The 24,020-nt window shown below is 49.5% G+C and overlaps 1 protein-coding gene and 1 non-coding gene across 3 annotated transcripts in view; one reads left to right on the top strand and one right to left on the bottom strand.

The window, feature by feature from the left end:
• JDP2 (Jun dimerization protein 2) overlaps positions 1 to 23,204 on the bottom strand; it is a 43,875-nt gene extending 20,671 nt beyond the window's left edge. The window contains exons 1-2 of one of the 2 annotated variants that reach the window (XM_012438262.3): positions 23,188 to 23,204; positions 12,072 to 12,295 (exon numbers count right to left, since the gene is read on the bottom strand). In XM_012438262.3, the coding sequence (XP_012293685.1) occupies positions 12,072 to 12,272 (201 nt within the window). In that variant the 5' untranslated portion in view covers positions 12,273 to 12,295; positions 23,188 to 23,204. Of the gene's footprint in view, positions 1 to 12,071; positions 12,478 to 23,187 lie in introns of those variants that run through there. The other variant, XM_012438261.3, reaches the window with a different exon arrangement.
• On the top strand, positions 7,519 to 7,684 carry LOC135274465 (small Cajal body-specific RNA 1). The gene has a single exon (XR_010342289.1). It is a non-coding gene; the product is annotated as a small Cajal body-specific RNA 1 (non-coding RNA).
• Positions 23,205 to 24,020: the final 816 nt, after the last annotated feature.

The following is a 24,020-nucleotide window of genomic DNA, read 5'->3' as shown; positions in this document are numbered from 1 at the left end:
CCACAGCCCTCCCAACTCCCCTTGTCCATAGTAAAAACCTTTTGCATTAAGAGAACCCCAAAAACAATAGGCTGCCGAGGTGTGAGGCTGGTTTATATGAAAAGAATAGGAAACGGCCATTCTCTCAAAAAGCAGCGGAGAACAGCCCCATTTCCACCGCTAAGAAAAGACAGCATTGTGCTTGGAACAAAGCCTGAGAAAGCCAGCTACGCAGGGTGACACCCATTTGCAGCCGGTCCTGCTAAGGAAAGAAAAAACACTGTTACTATAAAAGTGAGAAAGAGTCCAGGAGACAGGAAAAATCACCTTGGCACAGGCAAAAAACCTAACACCGAAGAGAAAAAGAGATGATGATTGCTAGGAAATCCTTTTGCTGGAGAAGAGCTATTTGGGGAAGGATGTCTTTTGCTGCAATATGTCTATTTCAGGCCCGTTTCATATTTATGATTTAGTGGGGTCTAGTTTCCCACTAGGCAATCAATCTGTTTTCTTGTGCAATTGACAGTCACTTCAAAAGATGAGAAAAGGAGAGAAATGGTGGCCCCCACAAGACTCTCGCCACCCTCAAAAGACTGGTGAAAAGCAGAATGCATCTGGCAGGGAAAAATCTGTGTTCTTCTCAAAGAGTTAATAATACAGCTGAAACTGACTCTTTAACAACAACAAATGGTGTAATATGCCTTGATTACACTGGGTCAAAAATGGAGACGAGAGCTCCTGGAAAATGACTCTATCTACAATTAAATGAAAATGCAGTCGTTGCACAGAATATTTATGAACAGACTGTTCTGAAAGTCCCGAGCTGGCCAAAGTAGGAGAACATTTCAAGTGCCATCCTATTAAAGCCTCTGGAAGTCATTTGTCTTTCATCATGAAGGTGAAAAACAAGGTCCTTGGCTTAATTATTCTCTACCAAGGCAATTCCATTTAATCTGTATGCAGGGTGTGTGGCTAAAACATGCATTTCAGCCCATTTCTTTCAAGCACAAGGCACAGATAACAGACAAATCTCTCAGCAAAGGCAACCTCTCCATCAAGGGTACTGAACACCTACTAATACAAACCCCACCGAGGTGAAAGGGCCAAACAGTTCACAACCAGGGATATCCAGCCTGGAGGATGGAAGCGGGGGTTTACCACGAGCGATTTATTTAAAGAGATGGATGCAATTTAAGTGTAGAGAAGGGGTATGGAAGGGCTTTGCCACATTGAGGCAGATGGGGTGGTTCACAGAGCTCCCCATCGTGAGGGCTGTGGAGTGGATCATCAATCAGACCAGAACTGCTGCAAATGAGGGCTCCTTTGGCCTGAGAATAGCTTCTCTGATTCTCCCTTCTAAAACAATAAAGGAGCCAGCCTATTGACAAGTTCGGCAGCTTAATTAATTGGGAAGTCCCTTAGGGCGTGGACACAGCAATGCTGAGCATCTCCAGACGTGGAAATAACTAAGGTGTTTGCTGACTCAGAGAGCAACCCCTGCCTTACACAGATTCGGGGGACAATACGCGTTAATGAGTATCCAATGGCAGGTGGATCCATCTAGGAAACCTGAGATAGGTGTTGAGAAAAATGTGGTTTTAGATCCTTTAACCATTCTCAGAATCATTGCCAGTCAGAGCTGGAAGGCGTGATCAGGTCATCTACATGAGAGGGATCATCGGAATCCTCTGGGGAGCTTATTGCATCATGGATTTCTGGGCCCCATCCTTTAGAAAGTGTGCTTCAGTATGTTTAGGGTAAGGCCCAAGAATCTGCACTTCTAACAAGCTCCCAGATGCTGGTGCCCCTGCAGACCCCACTTTGAGTAGCATCCATTGGTTTCAGCAGCAGAAGCATCTTGCTCAAATGATACCACAAAATACTCAACAGGTCAAAGTGGTGTATATTTTACTTAATGGCTTACTTAAGGGCTTACAATTGCATCATATCCTTATTATAGTCATTCAATGAGAACAAAAGGATGTGTTTGGCTGGTGCAAAACCTTTAATTCAGAGGTTATCTGGGATAGTTGCAGGTTTCTGATAATCTCGTATCCAAATTATTCCTGTCTTCTGTTTTTCTTGCACATTCAGATCAGTAGTTAGTTACAGATGGTAAGTAGGAGGGAGGGAGAGAGAGAGAGAGAGAGATAGGCTGGGCATGGTGGTGTAATCCCAACACTTTGGGAGGCCAAAGTAGGTGGATCACTTTGGGCTCAGGAGTTTGAGACCAGCCTGGGCAATGTGGCAAAATGCCATCTCTACTAAAAATACAAAAATTAGCCAGGTATGGTGGTGCATACCTCTAATCCCAGCTGTTCGGAAGGCTGAGGCAGGAGAATTGCTTGAACCCTGGAGGCTGAGGTTGCAGTGAGCCGAGATCACACCACTGCACTCCAGCCTGGGCGATAGAGCAAGACTCTATCTCGAAAAAAGAAAAAAAAGATAGATAGAAGATAGATAGTGCCTCATCAGCTTGCTTTCCACTCTCAGAATGCTCATCAGCTAATGAGAAGTAGCAGGAAGAGCTTTGTTCTGAAGTCTGTGCAAAATAGATTAACCTGGCACCAGATGTCACCTTGGCAGTGCTCTCCAAGGTGTTAGATCTGATAACTAATAGGTGTGAGCATGGGTGTGAATCTTGCCTTTTTTTTTTAATAGATAAAATTATGCTTTAAAAATGAGACCCTGGCAAGTGACTTAATCTTCTGAGCCTCAGTTCCCTAACAACTCATGCTACTAATAACTACCTCATAGGGTGGTTGGAACAGATCGGGGATGATGCCTCCAAAAGAAATTTGCAAACTCTAAAGTGCATTGTTTGCGTATGACTTCTGTCCTGAACACAGATGCCCTTGCTCCTTCAAAGAGCTGGGCTCGTTTCTTACCCGGATGACCAGGATTTTCAGCTAATGTCTACAGGTTAGAACACCTACCAGCCCCACTCAGACCAACAGAATTAGGATCAATATTTTTGAAAGACTTTTCGGGGGAATTCTAATCAGCAGCCAGAGTTAGAAACTGCTGTTCTATATCATATATCCTCCCTAGTTCTATATTAAATCCTATCAGATTGCTCTCCTTGCTTCTGGATAGTTACTAGCAATGAAAAGGAAAAAAGGTTTCTTCACTGCTGCTGGCCTAAAAGGGGGTTTGAATAACCCTAGCTACTAATTCTGGAACATTGCTACACACTGGGGGATTTGCATACATTATCCCTTGCCAGCCTCCCCACACACCTGTAAGGCAGATATTATTCTTCTCCGTTTTTAAAAGAGCTGTATTGAGATAAAACTCACACATACCATGCAATTTGTCCATTAAAGTATACAATTCACTAGCTCATATTATACCGAGTTGTGCAACTATCACTATAATCAATTTTAGAACATTTTCATCACCACCAAAAGAAACCCCACATCCCATGGCCATCACTCCCTACTCCTCCCATCTCCCCACCCCTAGGCAACCACGGTACTGGCTCTACTTCCCATCCCTAAGGATTTGCCTATTCTGGACATTTCATCTAAATGGAACCACACAATACGTGGTCTGTTGTGGCTGGCTTCTTTTACCCAGCATAATGTTTTCAAGTTTCATCCATATTACAGTATGTATCAGTTCTTCATTCCTTTTTATGGCTAAATAATAATCCATTGTACGGATAGACCACGTTTCATTTATTCATACACCAATTGATGGGCATTTGAGCTGCTTCCACTTTGGAGCTATTGTGAATAATGCTGCTATAAACACTCATGTATGTTTTTGTGTAGACATGTTTTCCTTTCTGTCGGGTAAATATGTGTGAGTGAAATTGCTAGATCACATGGGAACTCTGTTTAGCCCTTTGAGGAACTGCCAGACTGTTTTCCAAAGTGGCTGCATCATTTTCCATTCCCACGATCAATTCATGAGGGAAGCTTCTCCACATTCTCACCCATACTTGTTATTATCTCTCTTTTTTCATTAAAGTCGTCCTAGTGGGTGCAAAGTACAATCTCGTTGTGGTTTTGACCTGTATTTCCCTGATGGCTATGATGTTGAGCATTTTTTCACGTGCTTATTCGCCATTTATATTCTTTCTTTGGAGAAATGCATATTGAGACCCTTTGCCCAATTTCCTACTGGGTTATTTGTCTTATTATTGAGCTGTAATCACTCTTTATATACCCTAGATACAAGTCCCTTATCAGATCTATGATTTGCAAAACTTTTCTCTCCTTCTGTGGATTGTCTTTTTACTTTGTGTCCTTTGAAGTACCGAAGTTTTAAATTTTGATGATGTACAATTTATTTTTTATTTTGTTGCTTTTATTCTTGGTGCAATATCTAAGAAATGACTGCCTAATCCAAGGTCACAAGATTTATGGCAGTTTTCTTCTAAGAGTTTTCTAGTTTTCACTTTTAAAGTATTTGATCCATTTTGAGATAATTTATGTCTATGATACTAGGTAGGGGTCTATTCCCCCTATTTTTACAAGGGACAAAATTGAATTCCAAACATCTAGTGAACTCTCCAAAGCCAAACTATTCCAGTGTAGCAGTCCTGCTTTGCTACATTGCCTCCAAAAAGGCAAGAGTTTTTATTCACGGGTCCTGGGGAGCTGGTAGTGGGTAGGGAGGGCTATCGAGGCAAACCACGGAGGAGTTTGTCAGATCATACACATGCACTACAGTCAGTAAAGGGGGACCCTGCAGCCACAGAGCAGAGCACAGTCAGTGAGCCCCAGCACATGGAAGGTTGTACACAACCTCGAGGGGTGGCTAAACCCAGAGGAGGCCCAGGCCCTCACTCCCAGCACTTTCACATCCCTCCTGAATCCACCCATCGGTTCCTCTAGATCTCCATGCTCCAACCTCAGGCCAGGTTGCCTTGTGCCTTTTAGGCATAGCAGAAGGAAGAGACACTTAAATGGCTTCACAGTTGTTCAGCCAGATGAGCCTCACCCATGAGAGGGCTCAGTTTCCCAACTCTGAGTCCATGTTGCCAGTAGATCTGGGAACATCAAAGTAAAATGGTAGCATTGACAGTAGAGTTGACAGCCCTTCTTAGGGCTGCTATAAAATTGATGGTTGATGGGAATCCAACAATGACATTAACACCACAGGATACAAGATAAGGGGTCACAGAAGGCAGCTTAGGGGAAAACAGAGGCTTGAAGAGCCTTCTCATTTATGGTTTGTGATGATAACTAAAACTCCAGCTGCATCTAAACTGCATAAACAACCAGAAACAGGAAAGCGTGCTTGCTTCCCTGAAGGGGAAGGCTTACACTTTAGAAAGGTCAGTGCTGTCAGAACAGGTGCTTCACTACACATGGACTCAGCCTCTAACAAGGGCGATTTATGGACACACTGAACTGCAGTCAAGGTCATCTTTCACACAGCACCTCACTTAATCTTCAGGGTGAAACTCTATGACGAAGACACAGACCCAGTCACAGTGTGGAATATGTGCAGGAAACTGCACCACATTAGAAAGGTTAGTTTGGGTTTCTTCCTGCTACAGATGAGGAAACGAGCTAACTTTCCCAAGGCCATGCTGGGAACGAGCAAGAGAGCCAGACTTCGAACCCAGAACTTGCACCCAAGCCCGGAGCTCTTCCCAGGCCCCAGAAGCAGCTTCTCTGGTTAGGAGGCCTGGATGATACCCTGCTCCCACAACACCTAGGCACCTCCAAACACTCAGACCACCCACCATTTCTGAGGGCAAAACACCCCTGAGTCAATAAAAGCCCAAGAAACAGGTTTTTGATTCAATTATAAAAACTACCTTGCATGATTAACACATTTGAAAAGTGAGTCACAAGCCTACCTTATATCTGTGTCTTGTTAAGTGCCAGGCATCATGTGAACCTTTAGCAGAATTAGTTTATTTAATTATCATAGCAACAGCAAGGCTTGGTGGCTCACACCTGTAATCTCAGCACTTTGAGAGGCTGAGGTGGGAGGATTGCTTGAGCCCAGGAGTCCACAAACAGCCTGGGCAACATGGCAAAACCCCTATCTCTACAAAAAATACAAAAATTTTTTTGTCACCAGGCATGGTGACACGTGCCCGTCATCTCAGCTACTTGGGGAGGCTGAGGCAGCAGGATTTCTTAAGCTCAGGAGATCAAGGCTTCAGCGAGCCAATATCATGCCACTACACTCCAGCCTGGGCAACAGAGTGAGAATCTGTCTCAAAAAAAAAAAAAAATCATAACAACACTAATAGGGAGGTATTATTATCCTCATTTTAAGATATTAATAGAAAACCTAAGAAGCCATAAGACTTCCTGAGCTTTTCAGAGGTGTGTGATTGCTGCTAAGGACACAGAGATCCAGCCACGTCCTCACCACCACCTCTCCAAGGGACCCTGTGTTAGGACAACAGTGGGTGTGACCAACTTCTGGTTTTAAATAAAAGCTTCAGAACCCTTGTGAATGCTCTGGATATGGTATCAAATAAGACTCAACACCACAGGGCCAATGTTAAACACACTCATAGCTGCCTTTAACTATCACTCATTCTCCCTCAAATTGAATTTTTTTTAAGCTAACAGCTTTCAAAAATGTGCTAACAAAGTAATGGAACTAAAGTGGAAATTACAGATTTCAAAGATGAGTTGGGAGATTCTGTTCCAAGAGAGGACAGATTGGACCTCTCTGCCAAACAAGTATGAGACAAAAAAAGCATCTGAGTCAGGGGGAAGAAGGCCAATGCTATTCCAGAGAGCCACAATTAAAAACCAATTATGCAAAGCTTGCTAAAAAATGTCAGTGGGCTGCCTTTACGTTTCAAATCACTAAAAACACAGGCGTGCTTAGGCCAACATTTACCCAGCACATCAGCTGGTTTGGGGCAACTTTTTCTGCTCAGGCTAAACATGGATGCACGTCTTGGTCTCTGTTATGAACAAAGTCTGGGAAGACCACCTGGGGCTGAGTGAACATGGCTTCCAAGGCTGCTCTATCGTCCATGGATTCCTAGTCACACTTCATCCAAAGGGGAAAACCCTCTCGATGTTCTCCACGGGCCCTGGAGAAGATGGGAAATCACCAATGTGAAATCCACAGTCAAGTCTCCTCTCCAGCTCTGAAACTGATGAGGACACAGATCCAGCCCTCATGTGGAATACACACAGGGAACTGCCCTACGTTGGAAAGAGCAGTCCACAGTGATACGTACGTACCAATTCCTTAGGGTGACACCCTTAGAAAGCTCCCTGACAAGGATCAGAAGAAACCGTTTAGTCACGTTCCCAAAAGTAGCTGAGTCATCTCTGGGCCTATTAGCTGTACTGATGCCCAAGACTCTAACCTCAGAGATTTCTGATTCCATCAGCCGGGGGTGGGGTCTGGAAATCTATGTTAAGAAGTTTCCCAAGGTGTTTTGATGACCAGCCAAGTTTGGGAATGGTTGATTTGATTTTTGTTGTATTTTCTTTTTTTCTGCCTGAAGTCAAATTCAGAAATAGAAAAACCTAATGAAACGATTAGCTGGAGATGAGAATTGGGAGATACAGCAATCAAGGGATAGAAAGTTTAAGCGACCAGCACTTGATACTAACCGAGCTAGCCATATCCTAGCCTTGTGTCAAAGGCTTGTGATGTGTTGTGATAGCTGGGTTCAAGAAGTGCAATATTAAAACAAAAACGATGAGTCTTTTAAGCCCAGCGTGTAAAGATACATTCTGAGTTATAACTCAGAGGCACAACTGGATAGTGAAGAAAAAAAAAAAAAGAAAGTTTAAGCGACTTGCTGAGTTAACACAGCTAATAATGTTCAAGCCGACATTAAACATGGGACACGGACTCAAAATCAGGCTGGCAATACAGACAGTGTGAAGTGGGCTGTGGGTAGGACATCAGCGAATAGTGGGGACTGCAGTGAACTCAAGACTGTACACACTACAGCAGGCATCTGCTCCTCAGCTCCAACCTCTTGCTGCATATAAGGGTGTGGCCTTAAGTGGCTAGATATTCTGGTTTTTTAAAAGAAGCCAGAGAGTCCATATTTCCTGGCTTTTAAATATAGCAATTCATTCAATTTTTTAAAAAAGAAAAAGAAAACCACACTGTGATTTTGTTAAAAAAGAAAGAAAAAGAAAACCACCCTGTAAACAAGATTCATCTGTAGGCTGACTCCTGCCCCCAGAATGACAGTTTGCAGCCTCTTTCGTGAAAGGTCATCCAGTTTAGCCTTCCTTGAACTCCTGAGTCCCCTCTAGAGCACTGAGAGGTAGCCAGAAGGTGAGGGGTCCCATCTAGCAGGTTGATCAGTAAGTGTTTGGTGTGTATGCGCGTGTGCAAGGGTGGGGCTTCGGGCCTCCCTCCCCTCCCAACTGAAAATGCATTCCAGACCCAGAGACAGGGTGTGGCCACCATAGCCTCGGCTCGCTGGGAGATGACCTGGGAAGGGCCAAGATCTGCAGGTCAATCGGGACTGGTTGGTGGAGGAGTCCAGCTGAGAGGGGCTACAGAGGAAAAGTCAAGGATGGAAATCTCCGGAGAAAGCTGGAGAGCAAAGCTGTCCTGAAAGGGAATACGAGAAAAGAAAGGAGAAAGAGGCGAGAAAGAAGCAACAGCTCTAAAATTCCCATAACCCAGGAAATAACATTCCCAGAGTCCCTCGCTAACCATCAAAATGAGCAGTCTTGCCACTGCCACGCCCTTAGTCTGCTTAATTTTTCTTCATGGTGCTGACCACTACCTGATCTTATATATTGTGATGCCCTCACTGCAATATACAGCACCGAGAGATGTAAGGCTTGGTCTGCAGCTGGGTTCCCAGTGGCTGGTGCAGTGCTCAGCACATAGCAGGTGCTTAAGGAACATGGCTTGAACAAACGGACCGCAGGCAAGCAGTTGGCACCAAAACAGTTTAACGTCATGAGTCAACCGTACAATAATAATGACATCAGCACAAAGCACTTTATAATTCACAAAACCTGCCGTTGAACTTAATTCCTCCCATTTTCTTTTACTGAATTGCTCCGTGCATTTGGACAAGGCCCAGGTGACTGCTGACCCCTGCAAGGCAAACAGCCCAAGAGCCAGCTCTGACAGAGCTGCCTACACAGCGGCTCAGCCGGTGTGCACGCTCGCACTGTCTCTCTCTCTCTCTCTCTCTCTCTCTCTCTCTCTCTCTCTCTCTCAACTAGCAGACAGTGAGGCTGCAGAACTGCAGGGTTCAGCACTCATTGGGCAATGTCATCAAAATGATCGAATATTCTGGGGCCAGGTTCATCCAGCCTCCCCAGCCCAACCGAACTCTGGTTAGAAGCCGGGAAGGGGTGTAGAGGCATGGGAGGCCGCACAGCATGTGGTTAAAGCTTGGGCTCAAGGCAGACTGCCTGAGCTCATTTCCCAGCTAGTGACCTCGAACCTCCCTCAGCCTGGTTGACCTCATCTGTAATGTGGGTATGACAACAACAACACTAATTACTTCAGAGGGTACTTGTGCAGGGTAAACAAGGTACTTCACAAAGAGAGCCTAGTACCGTGCCTAGGACTTAGCTCAGCACAAGTGAGACCTGGCTGTAATGGCCACATCGTCTGCCACACCAGGCCCCAGCGCTATCACATCATAGCAGTGTGACCCTGAGTGACGGAACCCCTTCCCTAAACCTCAAATTCTTCTCTAATATGGGGATAACCTGGACTCCAGGACTGATTAAGGAATGAATGAAGTCATGCATGTTAAACACTTTGCGCAGGGCCTGGTACATATTAAATGTTTAATGAGCTAGTATCTGATTATTATTCAAGAAACTTTTGCTAGTCCAAAATGCTGATAAGAAAATCCACTCAAGGCGGTTTGCCATATGCAAATAAATCTTTGGACCATAGATTCTTCAGTTGTAAGTTTCTTTTCCCGCCCCCTTTAGGTTTTAGTTACTCCAAGAATTAGCTCTCCCCGACCCTGGGGTCTGACCTAGGAAGCATTTGGAGGTCGGTTCGCAGTGCAGGGCTGGTATCCCTCTCCATCGGTACAATCTCGCAGCTCCATCTGCCTCTTCGCCCCCATAGCACTGCAGTCTGACAGCGAGGAAGAGGACATGCAAATATGCCCTAAAAACGGCTTGTTATTTTCGCGGCCTGGATGGTGCACGTCTGTGGGTGCCTGTGAGGACAGCACATCACTGTCGGGTACAGGGCAGATGCCACCAATTTGGGGGTGGCTGTAAAATGTAAAAATACCCAACCCAAATAAAAGTGGCTTTTCCAAAAAAGAAAGGAAAGAGTTTCTCCAGTGCCTTTTGCAGAGGAGAGAGGCAGTAACTCAGCTCCCCAGGTGAATCCCAGCTTGGCCACCTCAGCCCAAGACACCTGGCTCCTCATCAACCAACACACAGCCTTAGTGCCCCTATGAAACTGCTCAGCTACTGGCTCTAAATGGCAATTTTACTGTGGAATGACCTAGAAACAGATGCTCTCAAGTCACAGACCTGGGAAGGTGAGGAGCAGAGGGCCAAAAGGCAAGGACCCTCCACATTAAGACAGAATACTAAATAATCCGGAAAGGGCTCTGACAACACTTCGGTTTACAAGATCAAGTCACAAGAATAGAATCACAGTCAACTCGCATCTTCTAATCCACAGTCTTTAGTAGGCACCTATGATGGACCTCATTCATGCGTCTTGAGCACAAATAGCTACAGGGACCAGGCAGTAGCGGTAAATGAAGGCAGATGGTAGTAGCAGAAGCAAAACCAACAATATAAGCAGGATCAAGAATAACAGGGAGGTGCAGAGGCCTGTGTCCCACTGGAGAGAGGAAGCAGTGAAGTGCCTCTGTCCACCCCTTAGCCATTGCCATGCCGGAACAGGGCAGTGGGTGACGAGATCTTCCCATTTTTTGATCAAAATTTTTAAGTGAAATGTGGGTTTGCATTTTTTAAAAAACACGATGCTGGCCAAACAAAATACATCTGAGAGCCAGGTCCAGCCTGCAAATGGCCAGTCTGCCACCATGGCCAAGTCCCCAACAGTCCTCTGCAGTTTTTAGGCACCTGTCAGGAGAAGGGGGGCTGAGAAATAGCTGCTAATATCCCAGCGCTCCCCTGCAGGTACCCAGACACCCTCCTCCAGGCAGAAGGCCCTCTCTCCAGCACTGCCAGCACTTCAGCCCTCCCAGTCCGCCCAGGCTCACCTTTGCCTGTGAACCCTCCCTCCAGGCACAGCCGCCATTCCCAGATGCTCAGCTGTTTCCCACACCCTCCCAGTCCCAGCCTCTTCCCCACCTCCTACCACTGGCTCCTTCTCCTTTCCAGGGGGCAGCTACTCCAGCAGGCCTCTGAAGAAACGGCCCTGCTGGAACCTTGCTGGAGCAGGCCTTCAGACAAACAGCCAGATCTGGGCAAGTGGCCAGGAGCATGCCCTGCATGGATCCTCGGCCATGCCGGGGCTTCCGCTGCTCACCAGTGCCCCGAGAAAAGGGCTCATGAGAGCTGCAGGTGCAAGGGACCTGAGGAAGGGTCCCTTGCAAATGCCACGTGTGGGTGCTCCACGTGTGGGTCCCTGGCAAATGTCATCTAAGGCAGATGCTGCTGGCTGACTGAGGCCGTGCTCAGCTCTGGCAACTGCTTGGGAAGGGAGGCCACACTACTCTTCCTCCAATTTCCCTGGTTCAGCTGCAGAAAGGGCCAAGAAGGGTGGAGGCCATGATGTAAGTAATGATAACAACTTTAATAGATAACCTAATATTGGCATTCTCTTGTCTACTTTTTAAAACATGTCCACATTCCCATTTTCCCCCCATCCTCCCACCACCCCAGAGAGATAGCCGAGATACTGCTATTCATTCCTGTTATTATCACTCTTCCCCTGCCCCTTGGAGAAGCAGAGACAGGTTGAACATCCTCCCCTCACCCAGTGCTTCCCAAGCTGTTAATATGTCCATGAATCCCTGGGGGATCTTGTTGAGATGCCGATTCTGATTCAGAAGGCCTGGGCTGAGGCCTGAGATTCCGCGTTTCTGATAAGCCCCAGGATGGTATGGATGCTACTGGTCCTCAGACCACACTTTGACCAGTAAGGTTAAGGTCCCATGGTGGGTTTAGGGCCAGAGCTGGAATCTGCCAGGGGTAACGAGGCTCGCTCACCTCACTTTTCACGGGCTGGGGCCTCTTGCCCAGTTTCACCTCCAGGAAGTGCAAGGGTGCGATCATGGCCCCGAGGTTGCGGATGTCAGCGTATTTCAGCTCTTCCGCGGTCAGGGCCGAGCTGGGGAGTCCAGTCAGGGGGCCAAGCCCTGGCAGGGAGCCTGCAGTCACCGAAGGGTCTGGGATCTGCCCAGGCATCATAGCAGGAGGAGCGGCAGGCCAACCTGGAGTGGGCAGGAAAAGAGCAGGCCAGTCAGCCAGGTTAGGGGCTCCAGGGGGACTCAGACCCCTCATCTTGCCACGACTGTCGCTTCTTTCACCAATGTTCTCCTGAATCCCTTTCCCACCCAGCTGCTTTTCCTGCCGTGAAGTCCTTCCTGTTATAGAGGAAAAGTTGCTCAATTCACTCACAACAAGGTCACCCTTGGCACTGCCAGGAGTGTCTGCCTTTATTTTGCAGGCAATGCCTGACCCAGTCGTTGGCAACATGCATTCAGCATGTGCTATGTGCCAGCCCCACGGTAATCCTGCCGCCAGCCCTATTAGGCTGGATCAGAGGTCATTACACAGAGGAAGTAGCCAAGCTTAGAACGATAACTCACTCAAGGTTGTACACAGTTAAAACTGGTGGAGCTGGGAGGTAAACGGCAGCATACAGTCTCCGAAGAGAGTGCATTATAACAGCGGAACCTCAAGCACCTTTGCACCTGTTTCAGACGAAGCTATTTTTGGTCTGGCATGGTGCCTCCCCTCCAATCACACATCCTATTCTGCATACTTGTTAAGACACCCTGAATAGGAGATGAAACCAATCAAAGTTAAAGGTGAGTGTGTGACATATGAGAAAGAGACTGACGCAAAGCAGGTGGCATTAATTAGTATGTCCTTTCCCTGTGGAACCCAGTACCAGAAAATTCCTCCATGATCTCTTTTTTTTTTTTTTTCCCAGGCTGGAGTGCAGTGGCACAAGCTCGGCTCACTGTAAACTCTGCCTCCCAGGTTCAAGCAGTTCTCCTACCTCAACCTCTCGAGTAGCTGGGATTACAGGCACCTGCCACCATGCGCAGATAATTTTTGTATTTTTAGTAGATACAAGGTTTCACCATGTTGGCCAGGCTGGTTTCAAACTCCCGACCTTAAGTGATCTGCCTCCCAACATGCTGGGATTACAGGTGTGAGCCACCACGCCCGGCCACCTCCATGGTCTCTTCATTCTCAGAGCAAACACATATTCTGGCTCTGCCAGACCCAAAAGGTATACACGGGAAGACATTCAGACGTGGAAGAAGGATGTAAATCAGACAGGTCAACACCAAGGGAATTCTTCCTCCCTTTACTGGGGGAAACTCATGGGTAAAGAAATGGTCACTTTAAGACACAGATGGCAGTGAAGAAAGCTGGTCTGCCAATAAAGCCAGCTCCTTAAAGGGCTCCTCCTCCCCACCCATCCGTCCATCCAGTTACTGACCACATACTATGAGCCAGCAGACACTAGGAATATGGAGGTCAGATGTGCACAGTCTTAGCTTTGAAGCAGCCTTATAAGTAGCATGTTAAGGCCAGGCTCAGTCGCTCAGGCCTATAATCCCAGTACTTTGGGAGGCCAAGGTGGGCAGATCGCTTGAGGTCAGGAGTTCGAGACCAGCCTGGCCAACATGGTGAAACCCCGTCTTTACTAAAAAATACAAAAACTAGCCAGGTGTGGTGGTGCATGCCTGTAATCCTGGCTACTCGAGAGGCTGAGGCAGGAGAATCGCTTGAACCCAGGAGGCAGAGGTTGCAGTGAGCTGAGATTGCGCCACTGCACTCCAGCCTGGGTGACAAGAGCAAAACTCCGTCTCAAAAAAAAAATAATAATAAAGTAGCACGTTAGCACAAAACTTCTCTTGGATTCTAGTCCTGTAAAGGAAATCATTTCTTCCTCTTCTCACCTTCTGCCCAGGGCCATAAAATCAAAATCCTCCCTGGCTTAGAACTCCTGAGGGAAAATCTTTGGCCTATCCTTCCATCTTTACCTGTCTCTTCCCATGGAGAGAGATGTATTTGGCAGAAGAGGGAAGATCATTGTCCATCGGACAATGCTTCTCTGTCGGGCAGTTAATGTACTCAGATGGCCACATGGTTCTTAGGCTGTCTCCTGCAGGAGTGGCCTTGGAGGGTGACCCACAACCGCCTGCCCCTATTCAGCTTCCCAGGTGTAGATCATTCCAGAGAGGGGCATTCATGAACCTGTTTCGGCCACAAACGCAAGCCATATTCTCCATCTCCATTTCACTTTTTGAAGGTGAAATTTGGTTCCCTGTCCAAGTCCAGAGTCTATTTCCCAATAAGTTCTATTTCTCTAAGAGGAAACACATGTGAATAATTTGCACCATCAAGCACAAAGGCTTCCACTGGCCATCACTTTGTCTACAGCAGGGTGTCTAAAGCAAGGTGCCTGGGAATGGGAAGTGAGCCTGCCATTTCATTCGCAACACACCTGCTGCATCTGCCATAAAGCCTGCTGCATGTGCCATAAAGCCGTCTGCCCATAGCTTCCTGGCTTGCCCCAACATTTTTATACGGTGTGCTCTGCCTATCTGTGCTCCTGTGCTCCTCTATCTGTTCTCTGCCTACTGTACCTCCCATACCCAGTCCTCTTAGCACCCTTCCCGCTTACATCCTTTCTCTCCCTCCTTCACCTAGTGTCCCCTGGGCCATCAGAAAAGGATCTGAGACTCAATCACATTGAGTTACAGTCTTACAGCTGAAGGAGGCCCTGTGCTCATCTAAACCACATCCTCATTTTGACAAGAGGAAACTAAAGCTTAGAGAGGCTTAATGGCCTCCCCAAGGTCACACAGCTGAAGAGGATCGGAGCCAGGGCTCAACCCCAGGTCCCAGGGTTTTAGGCCAAAGCTGTCTCACCCTGCCCTTCCTGTTTCCCTTCCTGGGGTCCAGTAGGTAATGATGCCTTCAGCAGAAGGAATGACTTTCTCACGGTGGGCTTTCAGACACCAGCCCATAGTAGAGGGTCATTGTCTTGCACAGAGGACCCTCCACCTGCCCTGGAGATCCAGGTTTAGGAAGTTCCCTGAATAACTCCATGGTAGCCTGTATGGGAGCCCAGACATAGAAAGAGCCCCTGGGACCTCTCGTATGTGGGTGTTCAGTGTCTTCAGATCCCCCAACTCTGAGCTGGACTGGAGCCCAGTGGCAGCAAGAGAGCCCTCTCTCTACCCTCTGGAATGGAATCTGCAATGCAGAGAGAGCTGCAGCCTGCCATGCTGGGAGGCTGCTCCAGGGCCCTGTGGCTGAGCTGCATGTCTCCCCCGCCCTCCTCTAGGGAGAACAGGGAAGGGGCCAGGAGGAAGACCTATTCCTCGCAGCACAACTGCGCCTGGAACAAACCGTGTGGCCACGTGGCCAGCAGGGCCATGATTCCAGGTGGTAAGCAGCAGTCATGGCTGGTTGTTGCCCTGGTGACCCCAGTGCTTAGCATCATTTCTGGTGCAGAAAAGGTCATCAATAATACTTGTTGAAGTAAGAAATAAGTGAATAACTGAATGAACAAATGACAGCAAATTCACGGCAGAGCAAAATTCGGCAAATGCAATAAGAATCCATCTCTAGAAGCTTAGATGCTCATTATCAGGCTGTGATTTCACCTCCAAGTTATTCATTCCCACAGTAGACCCCAAGAAAAACACTCCAGAGGCTTCTGTGTATTTCCCTGCCTAAGCGTTCCATCTCGGAGATGGAAGCCAGACCCCATTCTGTTCCAGGAATGATAGGCTCTGCTTGCAGCTTCTGTTTATTCTCATACAGATGGTATAAGTGAGACACTAACAAATGATCCCAAAATATAATGAATTTTCTGCTACTGTGGAACCCCCTGAAGGGGTGGCCATCCCCTGGGAACAGTGGCCCTATAAATTTTGCCATTCCTGCTCCCCTGTGAATCCATCCCAATGACAAGCCTCACCCGGGAGACAAGGCACTAGTCTTTCCTTTGTAGAAGCAAACGTCCCCTCTCCTGCCTCCCCCTGCAAAAGAGCCCCTAACTACTCAGATACAAACCACAAAGCCCTCAGCCATGCCATTCCTAGGAGACAACCACAACAGCTGACATTCACCAGCGAGAAGTCATCCTAAACATCTCTGGGGGTTGGGGGGGCAGAAGATGGAGGAACTGAGCAGCTGCCTTTCATAATTGGATTCTCATTAACTGCAAAGAGCTGGCTGACGATCTAAGGCGGAAAGGCAACTTTAGTGATTTGAAAAATAAAACAATTTGATGTGATTTAGGGATCTATAAAAGGGGGGAGGGGGGCAGTGGAGGTGGCAGCAGCAAGGAACAAGTAACAGCCAAAAGGAACTTACCCGCTTCAAGGAAGACCAGGAAAGATGACAAGACGTGAAATCATCTCCCACACTTGTTGTTCCATACGGAAACAATTTAGTAGGAAAAGAAGAACTACGCTCTAAAAGCTTCAGGAGAACAAACCAGAGTTTTTTTCCCTTCAGGGCCCTGGAGGTCTGAAAGGCAGATAAACACCCTCAGTGTCTCCAGGAGGAACTAGGGGGCATAAATAAGGTGCAAGCTCTATATGGTAGCAGAACACCAACACTGGGAAATGGGGCTTGTGCTTCAATATACAGGCCTGGAATCCAAGAAGACTTTGGCAATGTGGGACACTGACCAGGAATAAGTCGGAAGCCAACCAATGAAGGAAAGCTGGGTGAAGCACAAATCCAAGATGCAGATTGACTAGCAAGGCATGAATCAGACAGGCGAGGTTGAGAAGGTCACAGTGAACCCTAAGCTGTTGTTGTTCCTAAGATTATGAGGCAGCTCCCCGAAAGCCAGCTAGAAGAAAATGGGGACCAGATGGATCCAAGAGGAAAGAACTCGAAAAAAAAGAGTCTGGTAGCTGTACTCTCTACTCTTCCTCAGTGGCCTGCGGGCACACAGTTCGGGCACTGCATTACACGAGCAGAAGAAAAGCCATAAAACATTTCAAGTCTAGAAAATAGACCCTCCCGGGAGACATTAACATGAAGAGACATTTCAGCCAAAAGAAAAGCTAAAGGTAACTTATTAAGCTTTTTCCTCTTGTTTTCTTCTCTCATTTTTTGTTTGTAAATCTGTAAGATATTAGGTTGGTGCAAAAATAATCGTGGTTTTTGCCATTCCGCTCAATGGCAAAAACTGAGATTACTTTTGCACCAACCTAATACCTTAAATCTATTTTAATGGGAGTGTCTATAAACAAATAACAGTCTTGTTTTATGCGTCAAATTTATAAGGGCTATTCTTGTTAGAAAGTGCCCAATAATCAGCATTTTCATCCAGAATGGCAAAGACAGGTAAATAAAAAGAGACAGGTTAAGAGAAACTTAGCATCTGCACCATGAACTTCCTGTCTGTAGAAACAAAACTGTAAAGGAGGCTATAAAACCCCTGGGCCTCTTCGAGAAGGTAAGCTCCCCTCCAGGCCAGCAGCTGGCTTGGGCTGCCATCGGGAATAGGAATGGGTATGCACGTGGGTGCAGACGGCCTAAGGGCCAAGGCTTGGTGCCAAGAGAACGTGGAGGTGAGAGTGACAAGTCAGGGAAGGGGGCAGTTTACAGGGGCAAGCCCCATGAGAAATGAGGGGTTGGAAGTCGAGGGCAGGGCATGGGCAATGGCAACTGAGACTCAACAAGAGAAGTGGGCTCTTGCATTCCCAGGAGAGAACAGGATGCAGAGGCCAGGAGTCCACAGAGAAGGGCAGAAAGGCGACAGGCCAGTGATCATGGCGCATAGTACCTGCTACCATGAATCTTGGAGAATCAACCATCAAGCCTCTTCTTGGAGCTAAGGAGCCACCCAGGATGACCTCTCTCTTGGAATCTGAATGATGTAGGTCAAGCAGCTTCCAAAGGTCGTGGGATCCAGAAGGCGAGAAGCAAGACAATGGGGATGGCCCCAAGACTGAGAGTGAAGTCGAGCAGCAAAAGGCCATCTTCAGATGGTCCCAGCTCTGCAGACCACGAGGAAGGTGGGTAAGAGTGGCGGTTTGGGAGCCAGATGATCTGAGTGTGAATCCTAGCTCTGCCCCTTCCTAGCTGAGTACCCTTGGGCAAGTTCCCTAACCTCTCTGTGCCTCCCTTTCCTCAGCTGTAAAGTAAGAATAACAATGTTATTTGCCCTGTATGGCTGTCAAGAGGATTAAATTAGTTAATACTTGGAAAGTACCTGGAGCAGTGCCTGCACATAGTGAGTGTGAAGTCAGTGTGGCCACCAGGGCCTTCCTTCCTGGAGAGGCACAAGTGCCAGATGACCCCTCAAGGGCCCTTCTGGACTAGTCTCTCTTTCCTGCAGCCATGAAGAGGATTCTCCCAGAGGACTCTCTGCTCTCCCACTTTCCAACTCTAAACCCCAAGGGGGCAGGGCCATCTTGCATCCTGGCAGTTAACTGAAGAATAGAAACAAAGGGTGCCAGGTCAGGGCTGGGTACAAAGGTGCAGAAATAGGGTCCAGCACCTGCCCTTGGCCTCGGTTTCCTTTAAGGTGTCCTTCACCTTGCAGGCCAGAACATGGCTGCATAGACACTGGCGACGAGGTGCCATCAAGAGCTAGATTTCCATTCCTGCCTCGAGACAGAGAGCCAGCATCTTCTGTGTCCTTCAATCTGTCCATCCTGCACTGCTTCAGAAGAAGACAATGAGGGTAGCTGGGTTCAGGAGAAGCCACTGAACCCTGGTAGCCATGATCCGACACAGCCATCCCAGCCATAGAGGAACCTGGAACCATCCCCCAGGGAACTCCTGCTCTTCCCTGGAGACCAGAGAAATGCTTCCAAGGCCTTGCCTATAAACAGAGCTTTGTCCTCTGCCTAATGTAGATGCTCAATAAATACACATGAAGTTATCTCTGCCAGGAATCCTTATCCCAGGCAGCAAGAAGCAGCTGGGAACGTTCAGCCACTGGACAAGCTTTCTATTTCCCCTTCCTGCTTCACGCCAGCTCTGGTCCTTGGAGGCTGGCAGGGGTTAACAGTACAACACCTAACACAGACACACACATAAGGTGTGATAACCGCCCTGGTCTTTAAAAAAAAAAAAATGCCATTGGCCAGCTGAAGCTTTGCAATTGGAGCTCCCCAACTAAATCCCGTGGGCTACAGCAAGAAAATGGACTAAAAAACAACAACTAAGAATGGTGGGCTCTGGCCAGGCCTCCCACAGCCAGCAAGAAGTAAAGAAACACAGGCTGAAAATTCCAAGACTGGGTCGCTAAGGCATTTGTCTCTGCTGAGTTCCGAGAGGCCAAACCACACACACACGCACACACACACACACACGAACACGTGTGCACATAAATGCACACATACACACACACGCACACACACATACACAGGCACATGGAGCTTGGCAGCCCCTAAGTTCCAGAGCTGGTAATACAAGCCACGGAACCGACTGCCAAGACAAGCAACAGAACGAGCCAGGCCCGGCTTCATTGGCCACCATATGCTGCATATGGCCCAGGACGCAGCCAAAACAGTGTTCTCACCCTCCTCAAAGGCATAGGAGACCCTCTGTTTTCAAACACACCTCCACAGAGCCTTAATTAAAGGAAAATGGAAAAATAATGTGCCTGCTGCTCTCCCCCTGCCTATATAGGCATGCACACACACATACCCATATACACTCACTCCATTTTTCTCTTCCTTCCATTTCGGTTTCAAACATAATTCATTCGTATGGAAAAAAAGCAAACTGTATCCTGCAGCAGAAAGGCAGAAAAGAATGTAGCTTGCCCTCAACCCTGGCTCTGATTGCTCAAGTTGAGCTGGGGCTGAATTAACGCAGAGCAGGCCGGCCTAGAGTCAGCGTTGGCCCCTTTCTTTCCAGAGTGGAGCTGGAAACAGACACTGGAGAGAGACAGCCCATTGCAACACCAGTAGCCCCACGACAAACGAGGCCCAGAGAGCCTATTCCTGCCAAGGATTCTGCAGGTTGGAAAAGATGCCCATACATCCTGCAAACAGGTAGGGAGATGACAACAGACCCAGGGAGTCATGAGGAGCATTCCCTGGTAGCTGCAGAAGTTAGGCAGTAGGTGAGTGGGGAGACCCTTATCCAAACCCTTCCTAGGGGGCATTGTCACCACTTTGCAACACGTCTCCTTGGAGGTGGCTGCAACCAACCTAGGAGAAAAGCCTGAGGGCTACACACCCAGGACTTCCTGCAGCCCTTCAAATCACACAGCACCCAGCTCTTCAGGAAGATTCTGGAGCTGCCTGCAGCTCTGAACCAAAGCCAAAGTAGTAGGGAACAGAAGACTCTTTGAGAAATCCATCCTCCCTGCTCTAAACAAGGCAAAACCTTAACCACCCGGAGGCATGAGAATAGATTTTGCTTCTCTTCCTCGATCCTCAGGTTTATATAAAATCAGAGCCACACTCACACCTGATACCTGGTTAAACGCTCCCCTAGAAACCTGCAAAGGAAGATAAGCCATCCATCCAAGCTGCAGCCAGATTTGCTGGAAAGGTAAAAGCAATGGGAAGTATTTTTTTAAAACCCTCAGGGAAGGGAGGTTGGGGGGAAGGGAGATGATATATGAATGCAGTTCCTAGCAAGGACTTAAAAGGACATTTGGGCACAAAGGTACCCAAACATGGTTCAAAGCTTCCCAGTTCCTGATGCTCCTCAAATTAAGACCCTGGGGAGAGTTCACCAAGATTTAAGCCTGGATACACACGCCTAAGCAGGCTGCAAGCCCTTTCTGAGATACAGACCTGAGCACATTTGCCCTGAGTACATGTGGTCAGGCCATAGCCCCATGCCCTGGATGCCAATAGGGAGGGCAGCACCCTGGGCAAAGGCCAAGCAATCTTGCAACTGGAGATAACCTAAGGGGTCGGTTGATTTCTCCTTCCACCAGCCTCTCCATCCCTGCAAAAGAGCCAGGACCTCCCATCTTCCCCAACCTCCCCATCTTCCCTGCTCCTCCCAGTGACCCAGGCAAAGCCTGGCTCTGCCACCCCAGGGTCCAGGGGTCCAGGAAGAAAGCCCACCCCCACACCTCCCCCCCAGTCCCCACTGCCCCCCTACCTCTTGACAACCTCCTTTGAGGGGAGGAGCAGAGGAGAGCCTTCTAAGCTGGGCTGGGCAAGGGAGAGGCTGGTTACCTACAGGAGCCTGCTTGCCTCCTTATATAACCTGGCGTGGAAGACAGGAGAGCCCAAAGGGGACCCCAGTCACCCCTAGATCCCCTCCCAGCCCAGAGCCCCAAAGCAATGGCCATGAGAGAAGCTGCCTTCATTGGATGGAAATCCCGAGCCCTTCTCAATACCCGCCTCCGGGACCGGGTCCTCCCGGAGTCGCGCTTCCTCCCTGCCAGCAGGTCCTTGTCATCCCTCCACAATCGAACCCCCACCCCAACCCCGCACCTCCCTGGCCCTTCACCCTCCATCTCCAGCCGCACGGCCCGTCTCCGCGGGCAGTTTTCTCCCCACTCACCCCGCCTTCCCCGCCGCCCGAGGAGAGCACCTCCTTGCAAACGGACGGGGGAGGAGAGCGCGGGAGGGAGAAGGAGGGAGCGGCCGGCTGCCCAGGGAGCGGACAGAGCCTCCCGTCCCGGGGCGGGAACCAAAAGGAAGCCTCCGGCTACCGGGCGCCTCGTGGGAGGGGCCCGGCTGCAGCGCCCCGCGCGGGGAAAGCTCGGGGTCCCAGGGCTGCGGGAGCCTCTCGGCGGGGCTGGGCTGGGGCTCCTCGCGCTCCGCCCGCGCGGGGGCGGCCGTCCCAGGTGCCCGCGCCGCGCCCCGCCCCGCCCCGCCCGGCGCCCCCAGCGCGCGCCCTCGCACCCACCGTGCAGAAGCTGCCGGCGGAGGCGGCGCCCCCGGGGCCGGGGCCCGGCTGCAGGCGCCGTGCCCGCTCCGCGCCGCTGCCGCCCGGCCGCGGAGCTCCGCCCGGTGCCCAGGCCCGACCCGGCCCGGGAGCCGCCGCGGCGCCAGCCCCGCCGCCAGCGCCCCCCGTCGCGGCCGCCGAGCGTCCCTCCCGCAGGCTGTGGCGGGCGGCGGGACGGGTTGCATCAGCCCCGGCTATATAGCGGCCCCTGGGCGGCGGGGAGGGGTCGGGAATGCGGAACCGGCCGAGCTGCCAGCTCCAGACGTCAGAGGGGGACGGAGAGGAAGGGAAGGAGGGGACCGGGGAGGAGGGGGTGTGGAGCCAGCGCTTCACACCCACTGTCCTTAACCTCCCCCGCCGCCTCGGGCGCCCTCCTCCCGCGGCCGCTCGCGCTCCTCTCCCCGCGGGGGCGGCCCGGGTTCCATCCAGTCCCCAGGCTCCGCCACCCTACGGTGCAGGAGCGCGCGAGAAAGCAGGACGCGGCGAGCGGTTATGTAAGCGCACCCCCCGCGCACCGCCGCCCGGCTTGCACCCTCCAGGCAGCAGCCGCAACCCTGGGAGAGAGAAGCGACGCCGGGGCCGGGGGACAAGTCAGAAGCCCTTTCACGCACAGCCTTTGTGGACCCTGTTCCTCAGTCCCGGCGCTTCCCCGCAAACAGAGAGACAGGGAGAATTTCGGTATAATTTCATCCTTGGACACTTCAGGACTGAGCGGGCGAGGAAGCGACCTCGTCAACCTGCTTTATGTTTCGGTGGAGAAGGATGGGCTGAGTTGAAGGCATTTGGGGACCCTTACTCCTACCCACCGGCCCCCGCCAGCGCCCTTAGGCCCCCAGGCGGCTCGCTGCACCAGCCTGCCTGCTTGCCCTCCGCTAGGGCTGCAGCCTGAGACCGCGGCTTGCTCTGCGGATGGCACAGTTAGACCCTTGGCACAGTTGGACCCTTCTGCCCTGCTCCAGCGGGCTTCTCCTGTGCCCTCTGGGCACAGCAGTGAGCAGACCCAGCCCTCAGTAGACCCCAGGTGACCTTCTTCCCCGTTACAACTTCCATAGCCAACCCCACTCCCACCTTCCATCCTCCTAGAGAGGAAATGGTGAAGGAGACTCCAGAGGAAAAGTGACATCCATGGTGCCTTCCAGTATACAAAGGCAGCGACACAGAGCCCTCAGGTAGAACGGGGTTCCCTAGGTGGCATCTCCTACCTCCAGAGCTCCTGGGTACCCATCGAGCCCCCTACCTTCTGCCTAAGCCGGATAGGAGTGACGATTTTTATACTCAGCGACTTTCGGCCTCCTCAGAGTGATGTCAGATCATCACCCATAGAAGAAAGGAAGTGAAAGAAAAAGTTCATGCCTTCTTGGAGTGCAGATGCTCAGAGTGAAGGAAACAAGACTGGAGACAGATGGGTGCAAATGAGCAAACTCAAGCATGCATGTCTCTTCCATGTGAGTGAGTGCATGAGATCTTATTCTCCTTATTTCCCCAGTGTACTGAAATCTTTCTGGATAAAAGAACTGGGCTAATGGAAGGAGAGACAGACCAAGTTCCAATGACATTGCCTGACCATTTTCACCTTCACCACCAGCAATCTCCCTGGCAACACTGGTGTGGACAGGTAAGAAGAAAGCAAGGCCCTGAGAGAATATACATTGGGAAATGAGCAGTGATTTGATAGTCTGTGAAAGAACATCATTCTCCACCCCAGAAAGGCCAGCGACACCTTTACTACAGCATAAAGATCAAAGCCAGGGACTGTGAAACTGACTCATCATGTTTCTCCCACAAGACTTGCATCTGGACATTTATACAGGACAAAACATGGAACAGAGGCAATACTACTTTATGTGTCTTCGGCTGGGGCTTTGGATAAACTAAACTGATCTCTGTGCGGGGACTAATAATTAGGGTGTGTGGTTAGGCCCTCCCTAGGGCCTGTTTTGGACCGTGGCTGGGCCACCAGCAGTCAGTACTACTGGGCCTTTGCTTCCCCCGCGAATTAAATATGTTACAGGGGTGGCACCAAGGGTGACTTGGGAGGTCTTTAGTCCCCTCTACCTCCCTATAATATTC

Source organism: Aotus nancymaae, unplaced genomic scaffold (assembly GCF_030222135.1).
Source record: "Aotus nancymaae isolate 86718 unplaced genomic scaffold, 86718_ANA_hifiasm-v0.15.2.pri h1tg000011l, whole genome shotgun sequence".
Taxonomy (NCBI): Eukaryota; Metazoa; Chordata; class Mammalia; order Primates; family Aotidae; genus Aotus; species Aotus nancymaae.
This window is presented reverse-complemented; position numbering and strand designations above follow the sequence as displayed.